General features: G+C 40.8%; 1 protein-coding gene across 5 annotated transcripts in view; it reads right to left on the bottom strand.

The window, feature by feature from the left end:
- macrod2 (mono-ADP ribosylhydrolase 2) overlaps nt 1-27,615 on the bottom strand; it is a 423,353-nt gene that overhangs the window by 283,115 nt on the left and 112,623 nt on the right. For all 5 annotated transcript variants that reach the window (XM_067609731.1, XM_067609733.1, XM_067609736.1 and 2 more), the window contains exon 4: nt 10,990-11,019. In XM_067609731.1, coding sequence (XP_067465832.1) covers nt 10,990-11,019 — 30 coding nt within the window. The remainder of the gene's footprint in view (nt 1-10,989; nt 11,020-27,615) is intronic.

The following is a 27,615-nucleotide window of genomic DNA, read 5'->3' as shown; positions in this document are numbered from 1 at the left end:
GGTGTTGATCACCCCAATGGCTGTGGAGGTTGAGGGGAAGGGACAGGGTCTTCTTTGCAATTTCACAGGTGGAGCTGACTGGTGGTGGGAATGTCCCAGCTGGTCTCAAAGGTCTAATCTCCCCGAGCTAGCAGCAGTCTATCCACCCACCGACTGTAAACACAATGGCTCCCTATGGTACTGAGCTGATTGCTGTTTCATCAGGGCCAGGACTAGAGTCAGTGGAGAGGAGCTCTGTCTCTCACTGTTTGATGAACTTGTTTATTTTCCCTGCGCATGGGAGGCCCAGAACAAACTGATTGGCAAGCAGTGTGTTTATCAGAAGCGTAGAAAGCCTTCCTGATGATACTGGACAGTCAATGCTTCGCCAAAGCCACAGCAAAAAGCTTAATTAGAGCTTTCTGAAAATAATGTCTTGATACCACCCCCTATAATGCCCATTATTACTGCTAAGTATGCTCCTCCATCAATTATGGCATGTGCTAATGCGAGTCTCACAGTAGAGAGCCAACATGTTTCAGTGGGCTCAAATAGCTTTGCTGCACTCTCCCACTCAGAAATTAATCTTCTTCCCAGCAGACACCTCTCTGCACATGCCTAACACAGAAAGGAACAAATATACCAGTATTAAGTGGTTTGTGTAAACTGCAAACTCAATTCCTATCTGAAACCTCTCTATCTGCAGATTTGCACCCAGAATGGATGCTACGCATGGAATGGCACGTTTAATAAAATTATAATTTTAATAAAGTGTTTTACCTCAACTTGACTTTTTTTTCCAAATATAAACATGTTGATCAATATTAAGTTAGTTAATTGACAAAACACTCTGTGTATTATATTTGATAAATTGGGGTGTTTGATGAAGAGAGGACCTGTTTTCCCCTGACTCCTTTTCAGTTTTGCCTGCTTCTTGCTTCTGTAGTGAAAATACATGAATATGCAAAGGAAAATGAGAAGACATTACACAAACTGTTTTCTTCTCACTATAACCTACTACATCTGACATCTGTTCTCTACCACCACTGCACTTTTTTACTCTGTGTATCCTTCTGTCATTCTTCATACCACCTTTCTCCCCCCTCATTTTTCTCACCTTTTTCACTCTTCTTCCTCTCTCTCTCTCTCTCTCTCCACCTTTACGTGAGATTCTGTGGCTCTCCTCAGAGATCTGTCTGTGCACACACACTGCGGCTGCAGTGTGCAAGTGATAATGAAGTGTCTGGGAAAAGAGGATTAGGTGGAGTGGTGGGCATCATCCCTGCGGTATAAACGCTCATCTCTCCCTCAGGAAGGACACATGGAGCGTCTTTCACCTCGTCCAACTGGCTGTCTCTGTGTCACTCTCAGCTAGCATACTGGGATGGCTGCTGTTGCCCTCAGGAGGAAACAGTGAGGGGGTTAACGCAACATCGGACCCAGCTCCTGGGGGACGCTTGACGTTTCATCCTCTGACACCCGCCTGTTTATTCTGCACAGCCAGGCTGAGAGGAGCATAACAGGCACTTGGAAAGTGAAGATCTTCACCAGGGGAACAGGCCAATACAGTGCAAAAGATAGATAGAGGGTGAGAGAGAGAGAGAGAGAGACAGAGAGACAGAGGGAGAGAGGAGAGAGAAACTCCTCCTCTTCCTTGTGGTCTGACAAAAAGATGACAGCTTTTCTCTGGAGCTTGCTCTGCCCTCCCTGGGCTGAAACCTCACTTGTAGGCAAGCGGCTTGTCAGACAGAGCTAACTAGGCTGCCCCATGAGAGATGCAGAAAGCTTGACAGTTTGTTACTAGTTGGCAAAAGGCCACCATAGCAGGTCAGTCTTTGCACAGGAAGTGTCAAAGAAGTGCCACTAATCAGCCACCAACCAGCTGCGATGCTCACATGAATATGCTCCTTCTTCTACACCCACAGATACAGAAGTTCAGACTACTTAAACCACTATTATCAGTGCACTCAAGCCTCAGATCCATAAACCACCCCAACGCTAATGTAAACACTGGGTACTCGAGAGCAATCAGCGCTCTGTGTGTTTTTTCATTTATGCTTTTGTCATGCACAGTGGTTAGTGGAATTATGGCATGCACTGTTTAAGCAGTACAGTCCTCAGTCCTGCAGTGTGCATATGTACCTTTACTGTAAAGCAGGTAGTATGAGCCAGCTCTAGTTAACATACCAGAATGGTACACGGTACATTCACATCTAGGAATGGATCTCATAATGTTATAACTGTAGTGTTTAAACAAAACACGTGCTACCACACCTATTTGGTGGTAACAGTTATTGTAGCTTCCCTCCCTCCAATTGTGTGTGGTCTCATGTTCCAAATTGCAACCGGAAATAGAAAGAGAACAATTGTATTTAATCATACTTAACCAAACCACACCCGGGCTCAGCACACGTACAGCAGAGTGCTTGTATACTGCAAACAACATAGGAAATACAGACTTAATTTAAGAAAATACTATGTGTATGTATACTGTATATAGTATGTATAAGTATAAATCAGTAATACTATTATTATGTCCAAAGAAAAATGGATGTAATTTACATTACATAGGACAAGGTAATTCTGCCTGGCCTGGTGGCTGTTTATTGATTTAATGGCTCGGTGTAATAGCAATGTCCCGCTAATTTCTTCCATTGATCTCCACTGGTTCCTCAATTACCCTCTCTGCTGTTAGATATAGAGAGTGGATGGCATGGAAGGAACCCCTGGGTTAAGAAATTAATTTTCATTCAACTTCAAAAGAAAACAAACAGAGACTATATTTTTGATACTAGACCTCTTTCATATTTCAAAGTGCGTCAGCATCCAGTTCAGGTTGTGCATCAATAAAACTGAATTTGTTAAATGGTGATATGTATATTTTTCCATTTCTGTTTACCTTTCGGCCCACCTGTTATTATTATTATTATTTTTATTGGAAGTGTCCTGTCTTCCAAATATACACTTTGCAACAATCTCAGCATCAGATTTCATGCAATCCCAGTAAACATTTTGAAAATAATAGGGTTCATATGATTGGTATATTGGCAAGTCAAATGTCTCTGAATCATTTGTGAGCATGTGGCTAAGCTCTCAGAGCCTCTTGTGATGTCCTTGTAGTAGCCTTGCTATGATTGGTGAGACTATGGGATGGGGTAGTGCCCTGCTAAGAACTGTCCCCGTCTGTCAGATCTCATCACTCCATCCTGCATTGCTGGGGGCAGCGGGACCAAAACTGACCACTGAGTCAACTGACAAGACAGCTCAGCGTCCAGTTATCCCAGAATAAGAATCACACACACACGCACACACTTGCAAATTCAGACGGACACACAGACATGCCATCACGCAAGCAAATGTGTGCACAGTCACATTCACACTCACACACACACACTGTCATGGGAACGCACACAGACACATGCATGCAAAAGAAAATGGACAGACCGAATGCAGGATCTACCCCCAAAACAGCCACAGTGAAGCCTGTGCAGGACACAAATATGCTCTGACATTGGGGCTGGTAATGCTTTGAATTGTCTAAATTCTCAACAACTGACCCAGAAATTCTGGTGCATGGGAGGGGAGTTGGGGGGACGCAATGTGGAAGAGAACTAAATTGACATTTTCTTACCCACTTCTCAAGCCCTGTGGTGGTATTTTCACTTTGTGTACAATGAGGGGAGACAGAATAAGGTGGACGATCCTTAAACTGCTGTCTGAGACCTTTGTTGAACAAAAGCATGTGAATTAGTAAGTGGTTGAAATATACAAAATGGACGCAATATGCTGTGAGAGTGAAGAATATCACTCTTCCTATCCCGTGATTGAAGTCAAAGGCCACCTTTCCTCTCTGAGAGAGCGAGAGAGAAAGCAAGAGCAAAAGAGGCTGCAGAGGTCAAACACAAAGGAAAACAAGCAGCTGCAATATGGTTACAGCAGCAGCCCGGAGGGAAGGAGAGGACCCGACTGCAATATCACATATATTTATTTTCAACTAAATGATTCTAAGAAGTCGAGGTGGCCTACTGTATGCTTGTGCTGTTTCCTTGCAGGCATACTTGAAAGCACGCAAAAGCAGAAAAATGCATGCCAAAACGTACATATCAATGCTTTCAAAACATAAACATAAATGCTCATATAACAGTTCTATAAACAAAATGAAAAAAAAATTAATTGAAAATTTGTTCTTTACCAGCACTGTAAGCCAAAATGTAACAGTACTCAGAGATGTCCCTAACCTCAGCTGCCTTGAGGCTTGGCTACTGCTCCAAGGTTTTGAGCTTCAGCCGGCACAGCTAGCCACTCAAACTGATAAGGCGCCACACTTTCTCAGTCCTCTGGTACAATATACGATGTGAAAGATTCTAAAAGAGTGAAGTCCTCCACCTCAAATGACCCCCTCAGTGGTGAAAGGCAGTACTGGCAGGCAGACCTGGTGTCAGTGTGACAATTATACTGAAAATAGGTGGGTAGAGTACTAAGAATCTCTGGTGCTATTCTCCATCACAAATACCACTCTATTTCTCCCCCTAGTATCTGCTGGAGTATTAAATGCATTGAAAGCTATAACAGGTTGAAAACCACAGGTATTAATACTCTTTAATGCTCGAGAAAAATAAAAAACATATATTTCCATGTCAACAAGAGCCATGTAGTCAACTTATGACATATTTTCAAACACTTGGAACGCATGTCATCATTAATTCATTCAATCTGTTGTGTAAATCTGTTTACACATGCAGGAAAATCCAGCTTTCAAGTGCAATCAACAATGCACTAAAATATAACTTATATTACACACTTTCTGAAAGTTCTGCATTACACATACACGCACTCTAGAGTGGTTTTCATGAAACTGTCAGTTTGATAGCGAAGTGCAACTGTGAGTGTCAGAGGAGAAACGTCTCTTTGAGTAAGCCTGTCTCTGTGTGGTCCTAGTAAGCTCCACAAAGCTTGCTACACCACCGCCAGACACTGAAAGCTCCATACAGTTTGATATGCTGATATGTGTGCTGTTTAAAGTTAGGCCCTTTCCCTCGCCCGCACTGCGGTGCCAGAGATCAAGTGATGCCGTCAACTAGCTAATGACATGACTGCCGCAGGCGACGGTCGGCAGCTTGATTTATACATGGGGACAGAGATGAATGATTCATGGGCTAAGAGAGGGATACCAGGACAAGTGGCAGCTATATGCCCCTCTCTCTTGCTCTCATTCGCAGATACACACCTCTCCATAAATCCCTTGGAACACTCTCTTATGTCTCATAAGCTTAGCATTACACAACTGACCAGTCCTGTTACCGGCACTCATAATAGCCCTGCATCTTTCTCTACCCATTCCTTTTATCTCTAATTTTCTTATATCTCTTCCTCAAGCTGTCCCTCTTTCCCTGTAGTGTTCATTGACTCCCTGACCATTTCCTCTTCCCTTCCCATTATAATGCAACGCTAATCCTAAATATGGAACCCACTGTTGTAGGTTAAAATGAATGGCCCAATCATTCTGCATCAATTAGTCCATCCATCACTGGTGTTTGGAGGAGGAGGGAGTGTTCATGGTGACTGTTCTCTGTGAGGGTAGGAGGGAGACAGTGACGGCATTAGAGAGAACTTTCATGCTAAAATGCTATTTCCATCATGGGTACTTCAAACTGCAGTCCACACAATGACCTTGTTAATTGCTAAATTCAATGGAATGCCCTCTAAAATACGTCATCTCTGTTATAATTGGATGGAATGATCTTACAGCATGGAGGTACTCCTTACATTATACTTTTCCAATTTAATGACTGATGTTTCCCTTAAGTTGTCTGGTGAGATGGCACTGTAATTAATACACACTTTCAGCTCCTTCCATAAAAATACATAAAGGTATGAGACTACCATACAGATGTTATAGATCATACTCTGTCTTGCCAATGAGGCTGAGTGGAGTAATAAGGTTTTCTTGCATATCGTGCAGTCAGTATACTGGGTTATGCATTTAAAAAAAAGCAACATTTGAATGGTAGCATTCAGTACAGTGTTAATGCATAAACTCACTTAGACGTGCATTACACTTGGGATGTGTAATGTTAAGTTGTTTTATAATTTTACTAAGTGCCTGCAATTTACAAAATTACTTCTCTGCTTATGCAAGAACAGGGCCAATTCAAATAAGATTTTTTTTTTTTTTAAATTCTAATTATTTAAATGAATGTCACTGGCTCAAGCCATTGTAAGAAGGCACTTCATATCTGGATGACACTATGAAAGGCAAGCATGAAGAGTGTGAATGCAATACCTTGTCCTGAACACAACATATTGAAAAGAGAGGTAAAAACACTCACATTAGGCAGAAAGAGAGAGTACAAATGTGTTTATGTTGTGAGTTTATTCCGACACACATTTATATCGGTGCTGTCACAAACACACTTTAAAAAGCACAGGGACCATTTTAGCACAAATACAAGGTGGACCTAGATCACAGTGTAACTAACTGCCCAATAAATATGAGAATATAAGTAAATCCCGAGGGTGCTGCATTGACTGAGGAATCTTTGCATTCAATTTATCACTTTATTTATTATTATTTAGGCTACTCCATGGGGAAATACACTATCTCTGTCATAAGTTATGCTAATGGCTGTTACTACCATCTGTGAACTGAGGACCATCAGTCAAGCATAGTGTGCAATCTATGAGCTATGAGAATAATGTGTCATCTTTGAATGATTAATCATATAGGGAGGTTCTGGGAGCCCCCGGAGAGCTTATGTGGCTCCGACAGGGACACAGGGCCATCCAGCCCATCCCGTCACACAACACCATCCTATATCTCGACCCCTCCCTCCCCCTGCACAGAGCACCATGCCCTGGTCCCCTCCAATCTACTCAATAAACAAGCCTCGGGCAGGACCCAGACAGAGGATAATGGTTCACCTGGAGGTGACAGCAAAAGAAAACAGAGCTCTTTGCATAACAAATGGAGACAGAGATAAGCACAGTGAAGCACTTAGGAATCTTGATAAAGGATTATCCAAACATGTCTGAAACTGTATACATTTTCTTTTTTAGGCATGCTTGAGCACTCTGTTGTAGTACGAGCCGGTTCTGCATTTACTGCACAGTTCTGCTGAAATTGCAATGCTGATGTTGTGCTTCTGTGGTCAGATAAACTTACTATAAGCACATCTTCTCACATTTCATCCAAAGGTCAGAGCTAGGACATTACACTCCTTCAGTTAATTAGATTTGTAATTTACAGCCTTTTGTATTCACATCATTTTCTCAGTAGAGCCACTAAGCATTGCCTTGTCATGTCATTGTGACTCTACATCCGATGACAGCTTTACTTACAGAGGAGAGCAAAGAACCATATGAGCACCACCGCAGCCAGACATAATCACAGCAAGCATAATTAATCCCATATATTAGACTGTGTTGGAACTTGCTATGACTCACACCACTGTTTAGGAAAACTTATGAGGGAGGGGAGCTGGGGGCACGCAGCGCTACAGCCTATGTTATGTAAGCAATGACAAAGGCTGGTGAGTTCAGTGAGCGTTAGCAGCCCGTGGCTAAATTAGCCCGAGTCAGGCCATACAAAACAACCATGCATGTGCCCCGCTGCTTGACTGGAGCAGAGAAAACGAGGCCCAACCTGAGAAGAACGATTTGTTTGGGTGGTCTAGTTAAAGCCTATTGCTAAATGGGCAACGGTTCTGGTTAGAATGCTAATGAGCCAATTCCCCTCCTGGATGGAGACATCAAAGGCAAGTGAAGCTCCCTCTCGCTGGCTACACAGGGCTTCGTGGTATCATTACATGGCTCAGTGTGCGCTTGCATGCTTGTGTGTGTGTGTGTGTGTGTGTGTGTGTGTGTGTGTGTGTGTGTGTGTGTGTGTGTGCGTGTGTGTGTGGGTGGGTGGGTGAGAAAGAGACAACTGGTGGAGAAAGGACAGATAGACAACATGATGTTTACATTAGGTCTATTCTTTTGGGACTGTGCCAGCATCCAGCCATGCTGTGACACACATCACACGAGCAACCTGGTACCATTCATAATTACCCTCTATTCACAGAGGCCTCATTTAGCATGCTATTATCAGAGATCATTGTTATTTCCCTCTATGAATGTATGGAATCCCAGTGAGACCAACATGTCTAACGTAGATAACGGTGCTATTTTGGTTAACCCCATTGTGTACATAATACTGAAGACATACAACCCAGAGAGAATTCCCATCAGCGATTTCTAAGGATTTAATAGAGCATCGGGGCATAAGAATCTTTTCTAGAGTTTTTTTTTGTCTCTGTAACTTAATGCTTGGAATATAATAATGTGTTTTTGGGTACAGGAAACATCTCACCCGGGGCCTTATCTCCGCTCTATTCACACTGCTTAGAGTAACCGCACATCACACTTGAATTAATGATAAAATATACAGATAGGTGATACATACCTACACCTACTATATAGAGGAATAACAAATATTCCTTACAGCCATGTCACCCCAACTCATAAAAGTGTGTAGGTGGTAAACTAACTTTCAATACATGAAGTTAGGACTTTGTCCAGCTTTCACATACTGGCAGGATGCCCACCTCCTGAGCTGAGAGAACTAAACATGGCTCAGGTGTGTGAGGCCAGCATGATGGATCATCCTGTTGTGAAGTTTCCCCTCTGCAGAGCCCTGAGTAGACAGCTGGGAGATAAGGAGGGCCGTATATGAGAGCACATCTCCTCTTCACATCGATCCCCGCCGCCATCAAGGCAGGAGGTCCTCACATGCCAAACCACAGATAGAGGTGGAGGGAGAGCCGGGGTGAGAACAGAGAGAACAGTTTCGCAGGTTTAGCAGCCACCTTCAAGCGATAAAGACACTGGAAGATAAAAACCTCTCTTGGCCTTGTGCAGATAAAAGACTAACACTGTAGGGCTTTGTTTTAGGGTGAAAATAACATTTTCAGCTCTCTGGTAGATAATGGCAATCTCTCTCTGGTTATAATCATCTCCTCATTCTTTAGCATGACTTTAAGAAAAACAAAAACTAGCTACACCAGAATGCACACATAAGAAGTTATAAAATAACGCAGATTTGCTGTGGTCATTATGAACACGAGAAAATGTGAGTCTTAGCATTTTAGAGTTAATTGACCTTGTATCTTGTGCCAGTATACTTGGCAGGAATAGCATCGCTGGAAGTCAATTAAGAATGAAAGGAGGCTTTGCTCTCAAAAAAATGGCACTAGCTACAATTAGAATTCCTCTGGAGTTAATAAGCACAGCTGTAGGTCACAATCAACTGAAATGTTTTCCTCCAAAGTATGACATTAATTGACACGTAAGATCTCACGTTCCAGTGTTGACAGCCGCAAAATGCGACTTGATTTTTGTTGGTGCTGTGTTGAAACGAAGCGACCTGTATTACCGTAACACCTATTATCTAGTTGAAGAAGAATCTGGATCAATCAAAAAGGCTGTGTGTTCTAAGATTCAGAGAACTGTAAAAAGATGATTTGCCACAAAATAACAATAATGAAAACATAATAGCAAAGAAAATTGCTTCTTGTATTTTTCTGTACGTGGCAAATCAATACCGAGAGTCGACTGCAGTGGAGACAGACACCAATCAGGAGGACAGTATACCCTGCTTTACAGGGCCTGGGTTGGTTATGGAGACGCATGCTCGTGACCTCTGACCTCAATCACAGAAGTTCTCCAAATCGCTGTGCGCTGAGGGCCTCTCTATGTCGCTGATACAGATTGGGATGCTGCACTGCTATGCAACGACGGCTGGAAAGTTTGCAGTCTTAACCACGTATCAGGCGAGATGAGGGCCACTCCAGGCAGCATGATTAGATGTGAATAAGATTTCAACAGCTCTGTGTACACTCTAATGGACACCATGTGGACCGCGCAGTTAACTATGCTGCAGCTTTGATGCTGCTTTATGCTTCCCCCCTTGTCTCTGATGACTCACATTTCATGCAAGGCATTCCAATACTAATAAATAAATAAATAAACAAATACAGAAAGAAGAGTCATCCTGCATAATTTTGTCCTAATGCTGTTTTTTGTTTTTTCAAAAATGACTATATAGAAGATCTCTGTGATTTGCATGAATTTGCATATATATAAGGAACAAGTTACCTACATATTTCTATATTCTCTCATCATCTATCCTTTGGTTCAACGGTTACAAAAAACACAACTATTTAATTAAAAAGCAAAATTAATACTAATATAGATAGATAGATAGATAGATAGATAGATAGATAGATAGATAGATAGATAGATAGATAGATAGATAGATAGATAGATAGATAGATAGATAGATAGATAGATAGATAGATAGATAGATAGATAGATAGATAGACCAATGTCTAACTTATCGGTTGGGATCATCCTGTACAACTGAGTGCTGTCAGGAGACAATGACACATCCAAAGTGACAGCTAACACAGATGGATAAACAGATAAGGCCGGAGCACTGACCTTCTTTCATTGTTATACCATTCCAACATATCATCAAAAATTCCCCCTCAGAACCAAACTTAACATTCTACATGTAACTGGGTGCATTTTGGCCCAACCTTGTCTTACTGGGGTGAAGAATGATTATCTCAATCATGTCACTATAAAAGTCACATTTCAGAAAAGAACAGTGGGATTGGGCAGTAGCATTCTACTGGAGTTCCCTACCCATTATTCCCACACCACGGTTGGCTGCCTCAGATTTCCTCCGTTGCTTTGATGATAATGTTCTTCGGCAGGCTGCTAAAGTAATGACCATTTCTCAGTGTGGCACAGTGCATGGTTGCTCTGCACACTACACTCTCATGTTTTGGCCTTATCATTCAGCCACATTTAACACAGACACTTGGAGCGAAGTAGACACTAAAGTCTGCCACACAGAAGAATATAGATGTACCATATGCCAGATCTGATAAGTGCAACTTTAATTGCTTTAATACCACAGGAACAAACAATGAGATGATACAATGAAAAACAAAGGCGTTCACTCACCTCCCCCTCCTCCCAGAAGACTTGAGTTTGCTGAAAAGAGAGGAAAAAAACAAGTCAGTAAACTTCAAAGAGTAAGCAAATCTTCATCAGCCAATAGAGTCAGCATTATTTGGATGTTTTAGTTTGGATTCTTTAACTGCACAAGTGTGGTATTTCACAAATGCACCTATGTGACTGTCTAAACTCTTACATACAATTTATCAAGCGTGTCATTTATATCATCTAATGAACTGAACTGAGACTGAGAGCAGAATACAAAGATTCATCAAAATGTGGAGTATATTTCAACAGCACTGAAAACTAAATTTGAGGAGTTTCTTTCTTGTCTTGCTTTGTTTTGTTGTGATCATGGCAGTAGCTGGTAGGGAGGGTCAGAGAGAAAAAAAGAGTGGAGGATAGCGCTACAGTATAGAGCGCCAAGAGGAGCCTGTAATTGGCTTGAATAATTATGCCGTTATATTACAGCATTTTTGTCTCTATCTCATTTAAACCTGTAATCACATTCCATTTGCATACCTGAATCTAACAATACATTTAGCATTTTGATGGTAGCCTCCAACAACACCACTGTCATCCAAATGTGACAATAAGAAGAGACAAGAAAGTGATACCATAATTTGTTTATCTCCGATAGACAAAAGAGATCATTGTGGCAAGTATGTGGCAGTGTTTTTCTTTGAATATTAAATTTGAGAGTTGGCAACACATGTGTGATTCAGTCAGGTTCTGATTTCAAGATACACACCATAGCAGGTTTTTTTTCTTCCTAACCTCCTGACAGAGGTTATGCTCAATAAAACATAGGGTTCATTAAAATAAACTAACAGTGGTCTGTAGTCTGAGACAGTTGTATCTACTGTTGTACAACATAGAAATCCAGATTTCACCACAGCTCTGCAGGGTCTGGTCATTTGTTATGGAAACATATCATACAAACTGTTTGACATGAGCTGAGAGGAGCTCTTCAGTGCAAGGTTTGTGATCTTAAGGAGTTCTCATGTTCTCATTCCCACATGTGACATAGATATGTAGAACTCCACTGTTGTCAGGTTTAAGATGGTTTAGTGCCGAAACGCAGGTAGTATGACCTAGCCCTGTATTCACGTCAATCTCAAACATTAGTCGTGACTTACTGGTTCATCGGAAGGTGATGTCAGAGAGCTATTTAAATGGAGAGCGTATCATTAAAAATGAACCTATTTTCATTTTGCTCTACCTGTCAGTTAGAGACATCCGTTGCACATGACAAGAGAGAGATTAGAGGGGATTTAAAGTACATCTGTTAATTTGGATGCTACTGAAAGTAGGTAGCCTATGTGTTTGAAGTGTAGTTCAGACAGCGGGCATTGGAAGAATCATACACTGCAACATGCCTTTAATGATCTTCAGTTCCAGCTGCAGCTTCGGCTATCATTAGCAGTCAACGCTAGCCCATTAAAAGCTTATTATTTCTCAAAAATGTTTTAGTGCACAAGCATAAGATAATGAACATGTGGTATCAGAGAGAGCTCTCCAATCACAGCACAGTCCTTTGGCAGGTTTTTTTTAAAAAAAAATTTCCCTGATTACATGAGGAAGGGGACTTCTGGAGTTCACTCAGCTTCCACACCTTTCTGTGGCACCATTATGGCTTTGCATTGTTTTCATTTGAGCACCTCACATATGAGTGGGCATTGGGACAAAGAAAGCTCTCCCACTGCAGAATTCATTTCATCAAAGGGCTTTTGTTATGTGTGTGTGAGTGCACATACAGTATGAGCATAACATACACAAACACAAAAACAGCAACTCAAACAGGGATGTACTGACAATCCACTGTCATGTTTACAATAGCACCTCTCCAGGTTTTTCTGTGATGAAAAAGATGCTTGTGCTCTCCCAGCCTTTGTTTAGCTGTGGAATCTGTCAGCTATCAACAGCAACCACACAACTCAAATGTGCATCATTTCCACAACAGCCTTTTATTACCAGTATGGGAAATTTTCTGTTCACATTTCTAAAGCATGGATAAATGTAGTAAAGACAAAAGTATGACTTTATTGGTAAATGTATAGGTATGAGTTGTAAGAAATGCTTGCATGTTTCTTTTTCAATGATGTAAATGTGTTTAGCTTGTTGTCATTTATCTATCATCAGTGCAATGAAAGTAATAGTTTCAGTGCCAGTTCAAAACAAGCTAATAGTAAGCTGGTTTTCAGCAAAGTCTATCATCATTGTCTAGTCTCCTGGGGAGTCTTCCTATTCCTGAGCTATTAAAACACTGGGGTTTAATTACATGACATTATGGAAATGCATACCTGAGAGGGGCGCTTCATTTACTCCACACCTAATCAGAGATTGCAGATGTGGTTGCCAATCAGTCTGACACAACTCTCTCTTGTGCGTGTGTGTGTGTGCGTGTGTGTATTGGGGGGGGGTGGGAGTGCTCCCAATTGGTAAAACACTGATCTTTGGGTAAGTGGTTAAGGTTTAGGCAACTAGCAGTAAGTCACCAGAAAGTCCCCAAAAGTGACCTAGGACAACATGTGTGTGTGTGTGTGTGTGTGCATGGAGGGGTAAGAATGGAGTAGTTAAGATGTTAGATGCTTTCTAACCACATGTGACTTGGTGTGATCACGGCAATGGTTGCGAGATGAAGAGCATTCAAAAGCCATCACATCTCTGTGGTGGGTTTGATAAATATGGAAGTAGGGTGGGGTAAAAATGCTGCTTTATGCCTTTTCATTTTCTCTCTCCCTGCATCCTCTCCTTTAATGATCAGAATGTCATGAAACATGTTTTGGCAGTTTATCTTAACACATACACCGCTGCATATGCACCAAGTGGCAACCTCTAGGGCTGAAAAAATGAAGCCAACATGCAAGTGCCACAAACTGCAATTTCTCAAGTGGCCACTTGATGTTGGCTCCAAAAGCGTGTAAATCCCCATAGACCTCCATGTTTAAATGCCCAGCTTTACAGCAGCAGAAATAAACATGTTTACAGCCTTTTACAAAAAACGGTTTTGATCTCTTTAGCTAATTTCCCCGTTTATGACAACTGTACAGGGGGTGAATTTTTATATAGCTCACCCGTTTAAATTTTATTAAGGCTTAAAGTTATGCATAATTAAGGGCATGGCCGCTTTGAGTGACAGGCAAGTCTCCACCTCAGCAAAAAAGTTGGTTAGGTAATGTAACCGTGGTGTAACCCCAGATTCACAGAGTAGTGCAGCCATAGCCATCTGTATTTCAGTGTATTTTCAGTTCATGAAAGTTAACTAACATTTTGGTTGCCCAAAAAGATCTTGTTCAGCATTTGGTTGTACTAAAAGACCATGTAAGGAGTTGGGTGTTCAATTATTTTTCCAGTAAGTACATTTTGTTTTAATGGTTTTAGGCCTGTTTTTTGCTAGTGAAAATTAAAATTAGCATTAGTATTTCCACAGTTAACCACTGTAAATGCACTGTGCTAACCAAGCCAGCAGCTAGCAGATAGCATTAGGGTGAGTTCCACCCTCTTGACCAAATATGGTCACTTCTGGCTCCAAAAATCCAAGATAGCAACATTCAAAATGCCAAACTCAAGGCTTCAGAACAGCAGTCCACAAACTAATGGGTGATGTCACGGTAGCAATGTCCATTAATTTTTACAGTCTATGGTATGCACACAAAACTTTTGTAACCTACAGTGTCAGAGAACTCAGTCCACAGTGATACATATCAAGGGAGACATTAAAATCACAAAATGGATTGGATGGACTTGCTTTAACAAATTGTCTGCAAGCATGAGACAAATAAGAAACAGCTGGTACAGAACACAGAGCAGCTCCTAACTCTTAGCACTACAGGCTACAAGCTTGTGCCTTATTCAGTATGATTTGCCTGAGAAGTGCTTCAATTATCCTGAGTGAAAATCAAAACAGAAATCCATATTTGGCCACATCCACCCCATAATGCATATTTTATAGTGTGTGTATTAATTATAAACTAGCTCTCCTTGCTGTTTGTGCCTGCCCTGGGCTCAGTCTGGCTATCTTGTGGTAGATCAACACATTTCTGCCTTTAGGGAAGCAGTGGGAGAGCCAATAATTAGAATTATCAGAAGACCATTATGTGTTTCTCCTACAGTGGCTGAGCGCCTACATGTGGAATTATCTCTTTGAATGTATGTTTAATGGCTTTTTCACTTTGCCACAACAGCCTCATTCTCTATTTAGTGTCTGCCCATGTGTGCCCCATGGGGAATTTCATGAATCAATATTTCTTCAAGGACAGAATGGACCACATCTCCACCTCTATAACAACCACATCAGATCATATTAGACAAAATGCTGCAGTGATCTTTAAGCTTTAATATTTCAGGGAATTAAATATCTCTGAATATCTCTTGTAGCAGTAAAGATAAGCATTGGAGATTTGCAATGACCCAGGTTATGAGAGGAAAGAGTAAAGCCACAGAGTAGGTTATGCTTTGGTGTTTTTGTCAGGGGGGAGTGTCATCCAAGTAGTAACCACAACGTGGGTCATAAATCTCAGTGGAAGACCTTCCCAGACTGCCTGGAGATGGCAGCTCATTAGGAACTGCTTGTCCACAGCATTCGGATGACCCATCAAACACATGCTTGCCCTGTCACTGTGGGAACACCCACTTCCTGTCTGCCCTTTGAACTCTTAACCCCCAACAGCAACCTCATATATCTCTCAGCCAATGACAACACAGAGCGGCTGCTGCTGTGTATTTTCACAGCAAGAAAATATTGATAACAGAGCCCGAGCCAGAGAGTGTGACAGCCACCGTTTATGAATCGTGGCACTGCATCAAGAAAACCAGCACAGACGGAAAAGAATTGTGAAACCACACTCTTGTCTCAGTGTGCCCATATATTTGCAATGCATTCATAAAAACGGCTTGTGTGCACTTCAGTCTGTGTGCAGAAGGGCAGTGAGGCATGGATCTGGGTTGTGTGTTTGGTGTCGTCAGCAGAGCCCTAGATCATGCAGTTAAATGGGAAGTGCTGGTGCATAACAACAAAACCTCAAGGCGGTAACCAGATCCACTGTCCACCTTCTGGTCCCTGCCACCTTAACTGAACCTTTTAAATATGCTCCATCGAATTCACGCTCACCTCATCCTTCCAGCCTCTCACACCCTTCTCAATAAGCTCAGAGGTTAATAGTGTACTCCGCTGTGACTCAGATAAAAGGTGAGGTACAGAAACTAATAAAAAAAAAAAGTTTTACAGTTCAGGCCTGCTCTGTTGCAAACAGATAGGGTGCTGAGTCAAAAAAAAAATGGTGCAATTTGTTCTTTAGCGACTGTATGGTGCTTTATATCAGCAGTTTTCAATATCTCTCACTGCTGCTTTTGAGGCGTGTCTTACCTGTCCACAAGGAAGGAATTCTGAAAGATATTTGCAAATGTGACTGTGCACACACTAACTGCCCCAAATAAAAGCATAAACTAGGTCAACGGAGCTGCTCTTTGTAACCGGGAGTCACATCATTTTTTTCTGTATTCTTCTGCTTTAATTAGAAATTATATTCACAGCTAATTAGCATCTATTACACAATGAACTGCAAATGGAAGACCTGAAATAATGACAAATACAGGCCTAGCTCGGGAAAACAAAAAGTCGATCATTTATAGGCTTGGCTGACACTTAGATGGTCATTAGATGCTCCTCCCATAGTGTTCTGATGTCTAACATGTCAGCTCTGAATGTCGATGTTCAAAGAATCAGTGAAGTGAAGGACTTTGGAAATTCTTTTTGAGTGGAATAATGTGTTGCTCCACACACACACACACACATACACTCTTTCCACTCCACCAGCCTTCCTAACAAGCACTGCTACTGGGCCTGTACACACACACACACACACACACACACACACACGCCAATCACATGCACAGTACACACATGCATGTGCATGCACGTATACACTAACACAACCCAACACAACTGGAAATATCCAGGCTTGGATTTGATATCTAGAGCAACACATCTCATATCTGTTCAGCTCTGTGTTAAATTGAGGCGATTCCAATCTTTAATGGTGGGGGCTCTTTTTTCTTTTAGTAGATGCCGAAATTCCCACAAATAGAAATAAAACTTAAACGAGCCACCAGTTGTGGGATAAGAGAAGAAAGGCAACAGTGGTATTTCTTATTTGTGGCACATTAAAAATGCATGATACACCACACATGCTGCCTCTCCCGATGATACTGGTTCCCATTTTTGTTCTTTATAGCTTCTAGTGGTCCCCGAGGAGCCTGACTGAGCCAGACAAACTTGTGGCAGAGGTGGCACAATCCCAGCAACACATTCACACACACATACAAAAAAAAAAAACCCTAAAGCTTGGCTCATGCTTCATGTGGAATAAAATGCAATGGAGTCCATATGATGCAACTGTGGCTGCAACAAGTAAGCAAGGGTATGCTCCACCTGAGAGTGTGCAATACGGACACGTTTCACATCAGAGCGTTATCTTAATATCGATATGTCACAATTTTTACTGATATTAATCACATGCCATTGACAGTACTGAGGTTTGGAGCACCATGTTATTATGCAGCTTGTGTACATCAGTTTAGAGAAAGCGTGAAAGCACAAATCTTAAAGCATAGTCCAGTATATGGAATTTGGCATTTCAGCAAAGGAAAAATGATATGTTTGCAACCAAAAAGAAGCCTTGCATTTGGCATTAATACCTGCTGTGTGTGCAGGTTTTGAGTAGCTGAAATTTCCACTCACTCCTCGCTTCCTAAAACACCATTGCCTTCCACTGGTCAACTGTAACATTTAAAATGGGTTTGGTTTCTTATTTAGATCTGGTTGCATAGTGTTATGCTGGGTTTAATCTATTTTAACTTCTTAATTTAATTTAGAGTAGACTGCCAGCCTTGTATCTCCTGTCTTCCATTACAAGTTATAGAAAGTTACAGGGGTTTTCTGCTTTGTAAAAGTTTGGGAGGACCTTGTTAATGTTAAATTGGTTTGGTGCAGGTAACGTAAAGCAGGTCTCATTTCACATATGTACTGATATCCTGTCAGCATTAAGCACAAATACAATTTCCATTAAGTTACATGATGTTTTGAACCTCCAGGCTGCTCTGTAGTATTTTCAATTCAGCCTTTTAAAAGCTCACATGGCTCATAAAAGCAGACGATTACTGTGGGATTCACATCTGCATGCAGTGGTTCATGTGTTACTATTCCAACCTCAGCCATGTGGATGTGCTGTTGTGTGAAGCAGCGTTTGACTTGTGGTAGCATCATCTGTCACTAGTTATGGAAGACACTTGTTTGTGTGTCCAAAATCAGGGTTTAACTGTGCAAAATCACTTCAATAACAATGATATGAATTCTATTTTAGGTTGGATTCTCCTTTGAAATTCTCATTACAATATCAGGAGACCGTAGGTTGCGTCTTAAACCGATTCATATTCTTAACAGTACTTGTCATACACTCTTGATGGTTGAAATTGTTGTTTTTGCAGCTTCTTTCAAGAACTACAGTAGTAGTGTTATGATGTCTGAATGTATCAATGTGACAACAGGCTGGTGTCACAGTGATTAATCCCTTTCCTCCGCAGGCTTGTCACCTTCATAACAAAGCAACAATACCAGATGCCAAAGCCAGCCCACACGTCTATTGTTATAATTACCTGACCTTCAAATCCACATTAATGAGCACAGGATGATCCCATTCTCTTTCATCATTTGGCTTCCGAGCCCTCCTTTTATCTAACAAGGTCACCTTTCACAACACTGCTTCTCCCTGAAACACACATCCCCTTCATAAATATACATCTACCTGCATCTGCTCAACCCCCAATCCTAAGAAGGCAGCTTGGAGAAATTACAAGAAAATAAAGCTGTAGGTGGGCTCTGCAAAGCGCAAGTTTGTATCTCTTCTTAAGTTGACACCAAGAGAAAGTCAATGCCACCAAGTTAGACACAGAAAAACAACTTTCCAACGATTGAAGTGTTACTTAATAATTGTTTTCAACAGTAAAGACACAGCCTATTAACATGAACCAGAGAGACTCACTGCAAGGGCTCTGAAGGCACAGTGCAGGGGCAGCAGAGAGAGCAGGGTTCATTAGATGAAGTTGTTTCGATCCGTTCCCACTATTTTAAATCACAAATGCACTGTGGTTGTCACAACAACATAAAAATGTCTGCGGTTTGTGAGGAACCACAAGCGTAGTCTCAGAAAAACAACACATTCAATTATTCATTTGCTGTATTATATTTCCACCGATGTTTTACAGTATGATTATAGCTGAGTTTAGAGAAGATAAAACAAGAGTTCCACATGATATTAATGAGAAAAGCCTATTGAGCATCCTGCAAAGCAATCTTTAACTTCAAACCCTAATATTAAATAATGTCTAGTGTCACAAACGGTCACATAAATACTCAGATTAAAATACGCAGATTAAACCAGTTAATGATACATGTCAATGTTTACAGTATTTATATTAGCATACTCACGTATTTTAATGTGTCTTGACATCTCAGCGCACCTCATTGCTCACAGGCTTTGGGCGATATGAGAAAATACTAACAACTGGATACTGCAGACTGGAAAGATCCCTACAGAAATTAAGCTAGACTAAGCATTGTTCACAGGACAAAATGCAGTTTCAGTATGCAAAAAAATACTGCAAGATATTTTTAATGATATTCACCACCCCTGTGCAAGTGTGCCAACTTTGAAGAAGCACCGTCATTTTCTGGTTGAGATGAAATAGGTTATCTACAAACTTCACAGGGCCCTGTGTCACTGTGGAGCTCTGGCAGGATTTGGGCCAGCAGCTGCATATTATGGATTTATCCAGTCACATTTCTGGATTTCTCAGCCTCACGTTAATGCAGTCTCTTCCTTACTGGTGATCTGGCCTGTTGGTATGGTAAAGACCTGCATGGCTCCTCAGGGCCTTCACAGTCCACTACCCCCAGTTAGGTACCCGCCAGGCAGTCAGACATTTCCCCTCACAATATCCAAAATAACATGGCTGGGATTTCTCCAGACGGAAGAGCTAGGGCAGCATTAAATTGGAGATCCTCAGCTACTGAAGTGTGGTTTCTGAATCGACTTCATTTTTACATATCGCTGCCTTTTCTTTGCGGGAAACAGAAGTGTGGAAATGAGGGCCTTGCCCTTGATAGCAAGGTCAAGCATACACACTCAGAATTAGAGTCCATATGTCCAATGTTAAGTGCAGAACATTGCATTAAGGAAGAGTGCATTGTCTTTTTTAACTCTAAATGTATTTTAACTTCTCTTACTTCCTTTGCAAAATGCACTTAACCGGCACTTAAGAGATTCCTTTCCCACCAGCGTCTATTTGATCACAGCAGTATACATGTTGAGGTGATGTGTGAAGTGAGCCCTGGCTCCAGACGTACTCCGTTTATGTCACAGAGACTCATCTCCCTCGAGCGCCAGTAGCAATAAGGCTGGAGCAACTCAGTCTTAAGTCCAGTAGATACATTGTGTTATTTATGTTGACATGGTGCAAAAACATGTCCATTAAGGCAGTTTATTTTGCTGCTTATGAAGTATGGAGGCTAAATCAGGTTGTGTGTTAATTTAAGGAGACAGTTTAACATTAACAGTAGAAAAAAATATTGTATTTCTACAGCACATATGTATATTTTCTGCAGTAGAACATGACACTATTGACAGGAGCAATTAGAGGAGACCAAATGACTCATTATTGTACAATGACAACAAATTTACAGTATCTAACAGAGAAACTGCAGATAGGCTAAATATAGAGTGTTGAATACAGTAAGATTTTACGACTGAAAGCATTTGCAGTAATATTAAACATTTCTTTGCCTAAATGCAGAGCACTTGTATAAAACTGGTGCTCCTAAATCATGTCCCCAACTCTGACAGAGTCTAAATGAAGACATGTCAGTCCAGTCCACTGAAGTGCATGATGAAAGCTCTTACAAAGATAGGCTAATCCTTCTTGGATCAGAGATGATCTCATAAATAATCATACTTGAATTAACATTAATAGCGACAGCTGTATGGTTTGATCATGATCAGTTATTTTTTTAATTTTATTTCCCATATGAGAAAAAGGGCTTCATGCAAACCTCATATGAACAGATTTGTTCTTAAATGGCATGATCGAATGATTTAAGAACATTTGTGGAATTCACTTGATGTATTTAGACTATTCTGTTCATCGTGTTATCATCATCTTCATCATCATGGTTTGCCGGTTTACTGAGAGATTTTTTTTTACATTGTGTGATTACTCTTGGCATACTTTGGCACAGCAACGTATATATTCTAGAGGTTGTTAGGGAAATTACCTCACTCTAACAGCTGTTTCATGGTCTTAATGCAGGTCTCTTTCCAGTGTCAACTTCTGTTGCACCTGAAGGTGTAACATCAGCTGCAATACGCATCGTTGAAAGTTGTAGAAGTGCTTTCTGATTTTTTTGGGCCCCATACTACTGACACTCCTAAATTTTGGTTTTTGTCTGCTTATTTCAAAAAGCAGGACTAAAAGCTCTGCAGTGTGAAATTCTTCTTTTTACTCTGGCCACAAACAGAGCAGAACAGGTCACCTTGTATGGCGATTTGAAAGGTGTAATCACTCTCACAAACGTGAGCAATTCACAAGTTTTTGCAGTTATGAGGACTTGGTGAATCTGAGATGGAAAAGTTGCATGGGGAAACCTCACAGAGAAAATAAGAATTTTAGGATAAGAATACGAAATGTTCTTGCATGACGCCGAATGAACATCCATCAAACACTCAACAGGTGATTTACTGTGGAGACAGACACTCCTAGTTTCTGTTTCATTTTCCTCCTCTGCATTTCTCCTCCTGTTTAGACTACTACACTACTACTTCCTCCCGCAATGTAAAACATTCAATGAAATATGGAACAGCTACTTTAACAAGTGCTGCCCCACATGTATCAACATGCACAACCTGAATGACGTAGACACACACACAGCACAAGCATGCATTCACACACACACACACACATACATAGGATAAAGCCTACTGTATATATAATTAATATAAATATTAACATTGTTCTTGAAACTTTCATGCTGATAAAGCCCATTGAATTGAAAAGACAGAGAGAGAGAGAGATGGAAAGCTTTCTCTGAAACAGAAAGCCCATAAATGAGATAAATGACCAATCAGTAGTAGAAGTGCAATGTTTTCATGTCACCTTTTAGTATCAACTGAGCTTGAGAACATTTTTTTTTACATGGCATGCTCTAAAAAACGAAAAGCAGGCAGCGAAGACAGAGCTTTTAATCAAGACTGAACAGACTCATAAGCTACTTCCCACAGCCAGTTTAAAACCAGAATGTCTCATAAAGGGACAAATCTTTTGAGCAAACATACCCACTCAACTGATCTGAACTCAAGCCACAGAAAACAAACCATGTAAGAGCCCGATATGATCGATCCACTTTAATTTAGGATGCACATTTTTTTAAATGTATTTTTTTATTTTTTAAAAGCAGTCCTCATTATATTTGAAATGAGAAAAGATTCACTATTACAGTACTTAACAGAATGTTAGTTTCTTCCATGTTGTTGGTGTATATACTCATTCAAACATCCGATCAACAGTATTCATTTTTAAATGCTTTGAAGCAGCGATACCAGAGGCCAGGCAATCGGCCTGCTCTGAACAGGCGTGTTTTGAACGGGCACTGTGATAGTAGTCATTAAAGCTAAAAAAAAAAAAAAAAAAAGAAGAGATTCAACTGACAACTGCTCATTGAAGTTACACTCTGTTATCTCCCTGTTAGATGGTGCAGCTTATAAATACTATAGCTCTAACAGCACAATGGGATCTTCACATACCTCACAGACCTGCAACAATAATAGTGTAATATTGTTTTGAGCTCCTTTCATTTGTATCGCCTATGGATCACACCATGTTCACTTCAGTGAATCTTCAAACAAGCATCTGCTTTTTTTTTCCCCCCACCACACAAATGCATTCACACAGAATCCCAACGGATAATATCCAGCTCACCGGAATCTGTGCCCTTTTGTTACATGAAAACAAAAAGACAACCTGTTTCACTTGCTTATTCGAGGAGATTTAAAAATGCAGCCTATGAAATAGTAAAACACAGTGCTGACATAATGAGAACTATACAATCAGACAGGCAGAGTGTTTTCCTCTTGGCAGTTTCACCAACTAAATCTGAGCCTGAATAAAACATTGAATTGGCAAGATGAGGAGCGAAAAAAATAAGACTTAAATCTGTGTTTCTCCCCAGTCTTGAGCACTGTGGTCCTTGGTATTGTTCTGCTTTGAGAGTCATTTGTTTATGTCAACTGAATTGATACAATCCATCAGTCTGCTCAAATCATGTTTACAATATCAAAGCAGCTCTCTTACCGCTCTGAAGACATCCTGCCTGGCTGATTCTCATCCTGTATTACAATCTCTCTTTACTTCATCATCCAGTCTGAAGCCATCCAGTGACTAGCTTTTAATTATATTTAAACAGAGGACATGGTATGACTTAATAGAACTTCTCTAACTAAAAGAATATCAGCCACAGAATAATGTGAAGACACTCTTTCTCCACATTTGCCTGAACAATGGAAAACATTCATTGTAAGTACCAGTGTTCATCAGACTCCCAAATCACCTACATATTAAAAAAAAAAACTAGGCATGACAAGAAAATTGACAATTACACATAATATTCACAGGGTAGCACAGCCAAGTCTACAATGTCCTTTTTACACACACATTACATTTTCCTTTAGAAGATGACTCTGTATCTGTTTTTCTATCAGAGAATGTTCTTTTAACTGACATACAGGAGGATGGGACACATAATCAACCACATCAAACTAAATAATTGACAGACGTGTTGCAAGCTGAGAGACTAAAATAGTTATCTTGGGGACACTTAACTAGGAGAATAGATTGACAATGGTTATATCTCCCTAAATGATATTGCCGTCCTCCTGCTGAACTTTGCAGTGCTGCTTAATTGCAGCCGTTAATTGGCTTCCCCCCGAGCTCTTTATTTCATTGCTGAACCCCAACACACACTCACTGTAACCATCTTAACGTTAAGGTTATGTACTAAGGCCAAGATTTACATAAGGTTTTCTCCCACTGATGTATTGATGAAAAAGATGCAAGTAGACTGTTGTGAGAAAATAAATTAACTAGCATTAGACTTTAGGGATTCCTGCTATTTATTAAAACGCCTGTGAGAGCCACTGGCTTTCCCACCAGGATGGTTTAAGTGAGAGTGCCATCACCACCAGATGACAGGAAATTTGCCAGAAAGGTGCAGTACAGGACTCCAATGTGTGCTATTCAAATAGCACTCACTCAGTGATTCACATCTACTATTAGAATTGAGCAGCTGCAAAATGTGGGTAGTAACGAGAAGCAAACCCTGTGGTACTTCTAGCCAAACCAGGACCAGTTTTGCATGAGACCGTCAGCTTTAGTGTTCCTGTGTTAGAGCCTCTACAATAGGAGGTGGAGCAGTGAACAGAGAGCTGCTTCACTTTGGCAGCTCCAAAACACCAATCAAACACTAAATCACACTAGCACACGAGTTACATTGTGAGGGGCCTGTCACTTCTGGAGAGCCAATTTATGTGGCTTTTACACTTGCTGAAGAAGATTAAGGTTTTTGAGGCACACATACTGAGACTAACTGTGAGGCTGACTGTGGAGCTGAATGTTAAAGGAGAGGAAAACACAGGGGGAGGCACTCCTCAAAGATTTATTTAACTCACTACTAGTTGCAATTCTTCTTCCATGCACTGCACTGTGTAAAAGATGGAAAAATGTCACAAGTATGCAATGTGAAATCGGTATGAATAACTCAACATTAACACCCAATTCTAATGACCTTGACCGGACATTTCCTGAAGATATCCAGTATCGTACCCTCACACTAGACTAACTGAAATCTCTGGTGCCTGGAAACGGAAAAATATCTGAATCCGGCCTGAAAAAGCTGCATGAAATGACAGAGCCAGACAGTCTGTAAAAGAATTCTGTATAAAATCAAACAAGAAGAGATAAAATAAAAGCGGAGGTGTGCAGGATTTGTTTGTAATTCAGATTGGAAGGCCAAAAAACGAAAGGAGAGAAACTAACAGAAGCAGAGGATTAATTCTCCTGTTCTTCTGGCAAGAACTACTCTGTGAGAATAAAATAAACTGTGCAAAGTCTTTTTCTCTAACAACTTACATAGTTAAAAAAAAAAAAAAAACTTGCAACACTTATCCAATGTAACACACCATAGTCATTTTAATACTGGAAGATCAAAAAAGGCAGTGACATTTCACAGGCAGGTAAAACCGTCTTTAAGAGAGCTGGAGTGAAATGAAAAGGTGACATGAAACAGACAGGGATATGATTATGTAATCTGGAAACTAACTTTTTGTTGGGCTGAGAGACATGCCAAGGATATAAAGGTAATATTATTGCTACAATCATAATACTCAACATCAATCATGTCAGTAACTACTACACTACACTATCATTTCGCAGTATCCAATATGGCCAAAGGAGCAGTCGGATCCTCGGTTTGATTTGTCACTAAATAAAGCAGCTGTCTGTAAGACTACTGCTCTGGAAGCTTTTTATAGACAACATGACTGCTGTTATGATGGCAGTCTTAATACAGTGAATCCCTACGAAGAAATGAGCTTTGGAAAATTCATCCCAACCATAATGTCAGAGGGCAGACAGACCTTCTGAGTAACCAAACACTCTGCACAAGTCAACGAGACCTTTTCATTGTCAGGCCCATTCAATAATACCTATAGTTACACAGCCTGTTTCTAGCGAGAGGAGAAGGACTCGGCGGTAACCTTGCATCCCAAGGACACATCATTTGAAATGCATTGGGTGCCACGGTGCTGTGATATATCCTTTTTCCAGAATTAACCTCAGCTAGTCTTTCCTGTCACCAACCAATCAGGGAGTATGAGTGGAGACAGGTCCCAAGTCCCCACACACAACCCCCGAGCACTTCTCGCCCCGCCTTTTGTGTGTTTACCAGCTCGTAGGGCAAGAGGCAAACATGACAAATTGCTTGAAAGATCTCACAGGTCAGTCAACCACATGTTTGACAAATACAATCTAATTGTGAAACATTTGTTTGAAAAATCTTTTTCAGATACGTGAAGGATGGAAATGTCTCCGTGACCTCTATTAGTGGCACGGATGTATCTGTATTCCAAGGTTATCTTAACCATGTGGCAGTCCAGTCAGTGAGCAAGAGGGCTCCTGTCTATGTGTCTCCAAATAGTAAATGTGAGTGCATTGTGGACAAGAGAGAAAACTGAAGCCACAGATGGCTAAAAGCATACATGATTAAAATGCAATTCAGTTAGGAGCTTGAGATGGATGAATGACCTAAATGGAATCGGCAGCTGCACAGGTAGACTGACCCTGACTAAACTGGTGTACATCATTGGGTTTCGATTTGTCTCGCAGTAACATGGTTGCCAACAGCTAAAAATCTGAAAAAAGTTAAGCAGATGATTAGACCAAAAAATGCAATTACTTAGCACAGATTTCACATTGTACATGGAGAATTCGGTCACAAACGGAAACCAGAAAATATTAACAAACTCTGATAAGATTATTGAACGCAGAGGCAAATTCTTTCAGTCTTTTTAATTAAATGCCAAGACGGAGGCATCTCTTTACAGCATAATAACCGTCACACTGCTAAATTCAGATTTGGCATCAGATTAGCGTCTTTGAGCTTTCTTTCCGAATACACTGCAAGAATGTGACACTGTCTGGATTAAAGCGCCACTTCAAAGAAGAAGGACTTTGTGATCATTAATGGAAGGTCTAATTACTGAGGAGCCACCAGTAAAGGACCAGTGCTAGCTCTCGCAGCGTTCATCATTTATGAAGCCGGACTACAGTTTCAACTCTCCAAAGCGTTTAATTGGCTTATATCTCCTTCTGCTACACAGAAACACAAAAGGGACACAGCCTCGGACCCATTCAGAGGAACGCTGTCTGACAAACCCGCATTAGTCTGTGTCACACAGTAAAGTCACATACTTAATTAGTCAGCACAGAACAGCTGACATTATGTGAGTTTTTTTTTTTTTTTTTAACTGAAAGAAGGCAGGATTTACCAAAACATAAGGCAGCAGACAGCAAAAAATCTTAATTAGGCCCAGTCTGGTATAATTTTGTGAGGTGGTACAATATGTATGAAAACCCTGTAAATGCATTCTTCATACACAAGCTTCTATCCTGCTACAATTCATACTAGGTCTCTGCAAAATCTACTGTATTTCTTGGCTTTAAGAGTAATGTCCTGATAATATAATCCACAGCATCTGTCAGCTTGTCTGATTAAATAAACCTTTCATTGGTGTGGCAAACGAGCATTATTTTTGCCACTGCAGGAACTGCCTGTTCAATCTTATTTATGAGTAATACAAGGGAAGTGGATGCCTCCTGCCCAGTGCCGCAGTGTGCAAAAGAGGATGTGGTTTAATCTTCACTTCCATCTTTAATGAGATCGGATGCAGGATGAAGCAGGATCCTGTGGTAGCTGCTAAAACACAATGCAGGCCCGCCAAGATGTACGTAGTAACGCAATAGATGCTG

This window comes from Thunnus thynnus, chromosome 14 (assembly GCF_963924715.1).
Source record: "Thunnus thynnus chromosome 14, fThuThy2.1, whole genome shotgun sequence".
NCBI classification, from domain to species: domain Eukaryota; kingdom Metazoa; phylum Chordata; class Actinopteri; order Scombriformes; family Scombridae; genus Thunnus; species Thunnus thynnus.
This window is presented reverse-complemented; position numbering and strand designations above follow the sequence as displayed.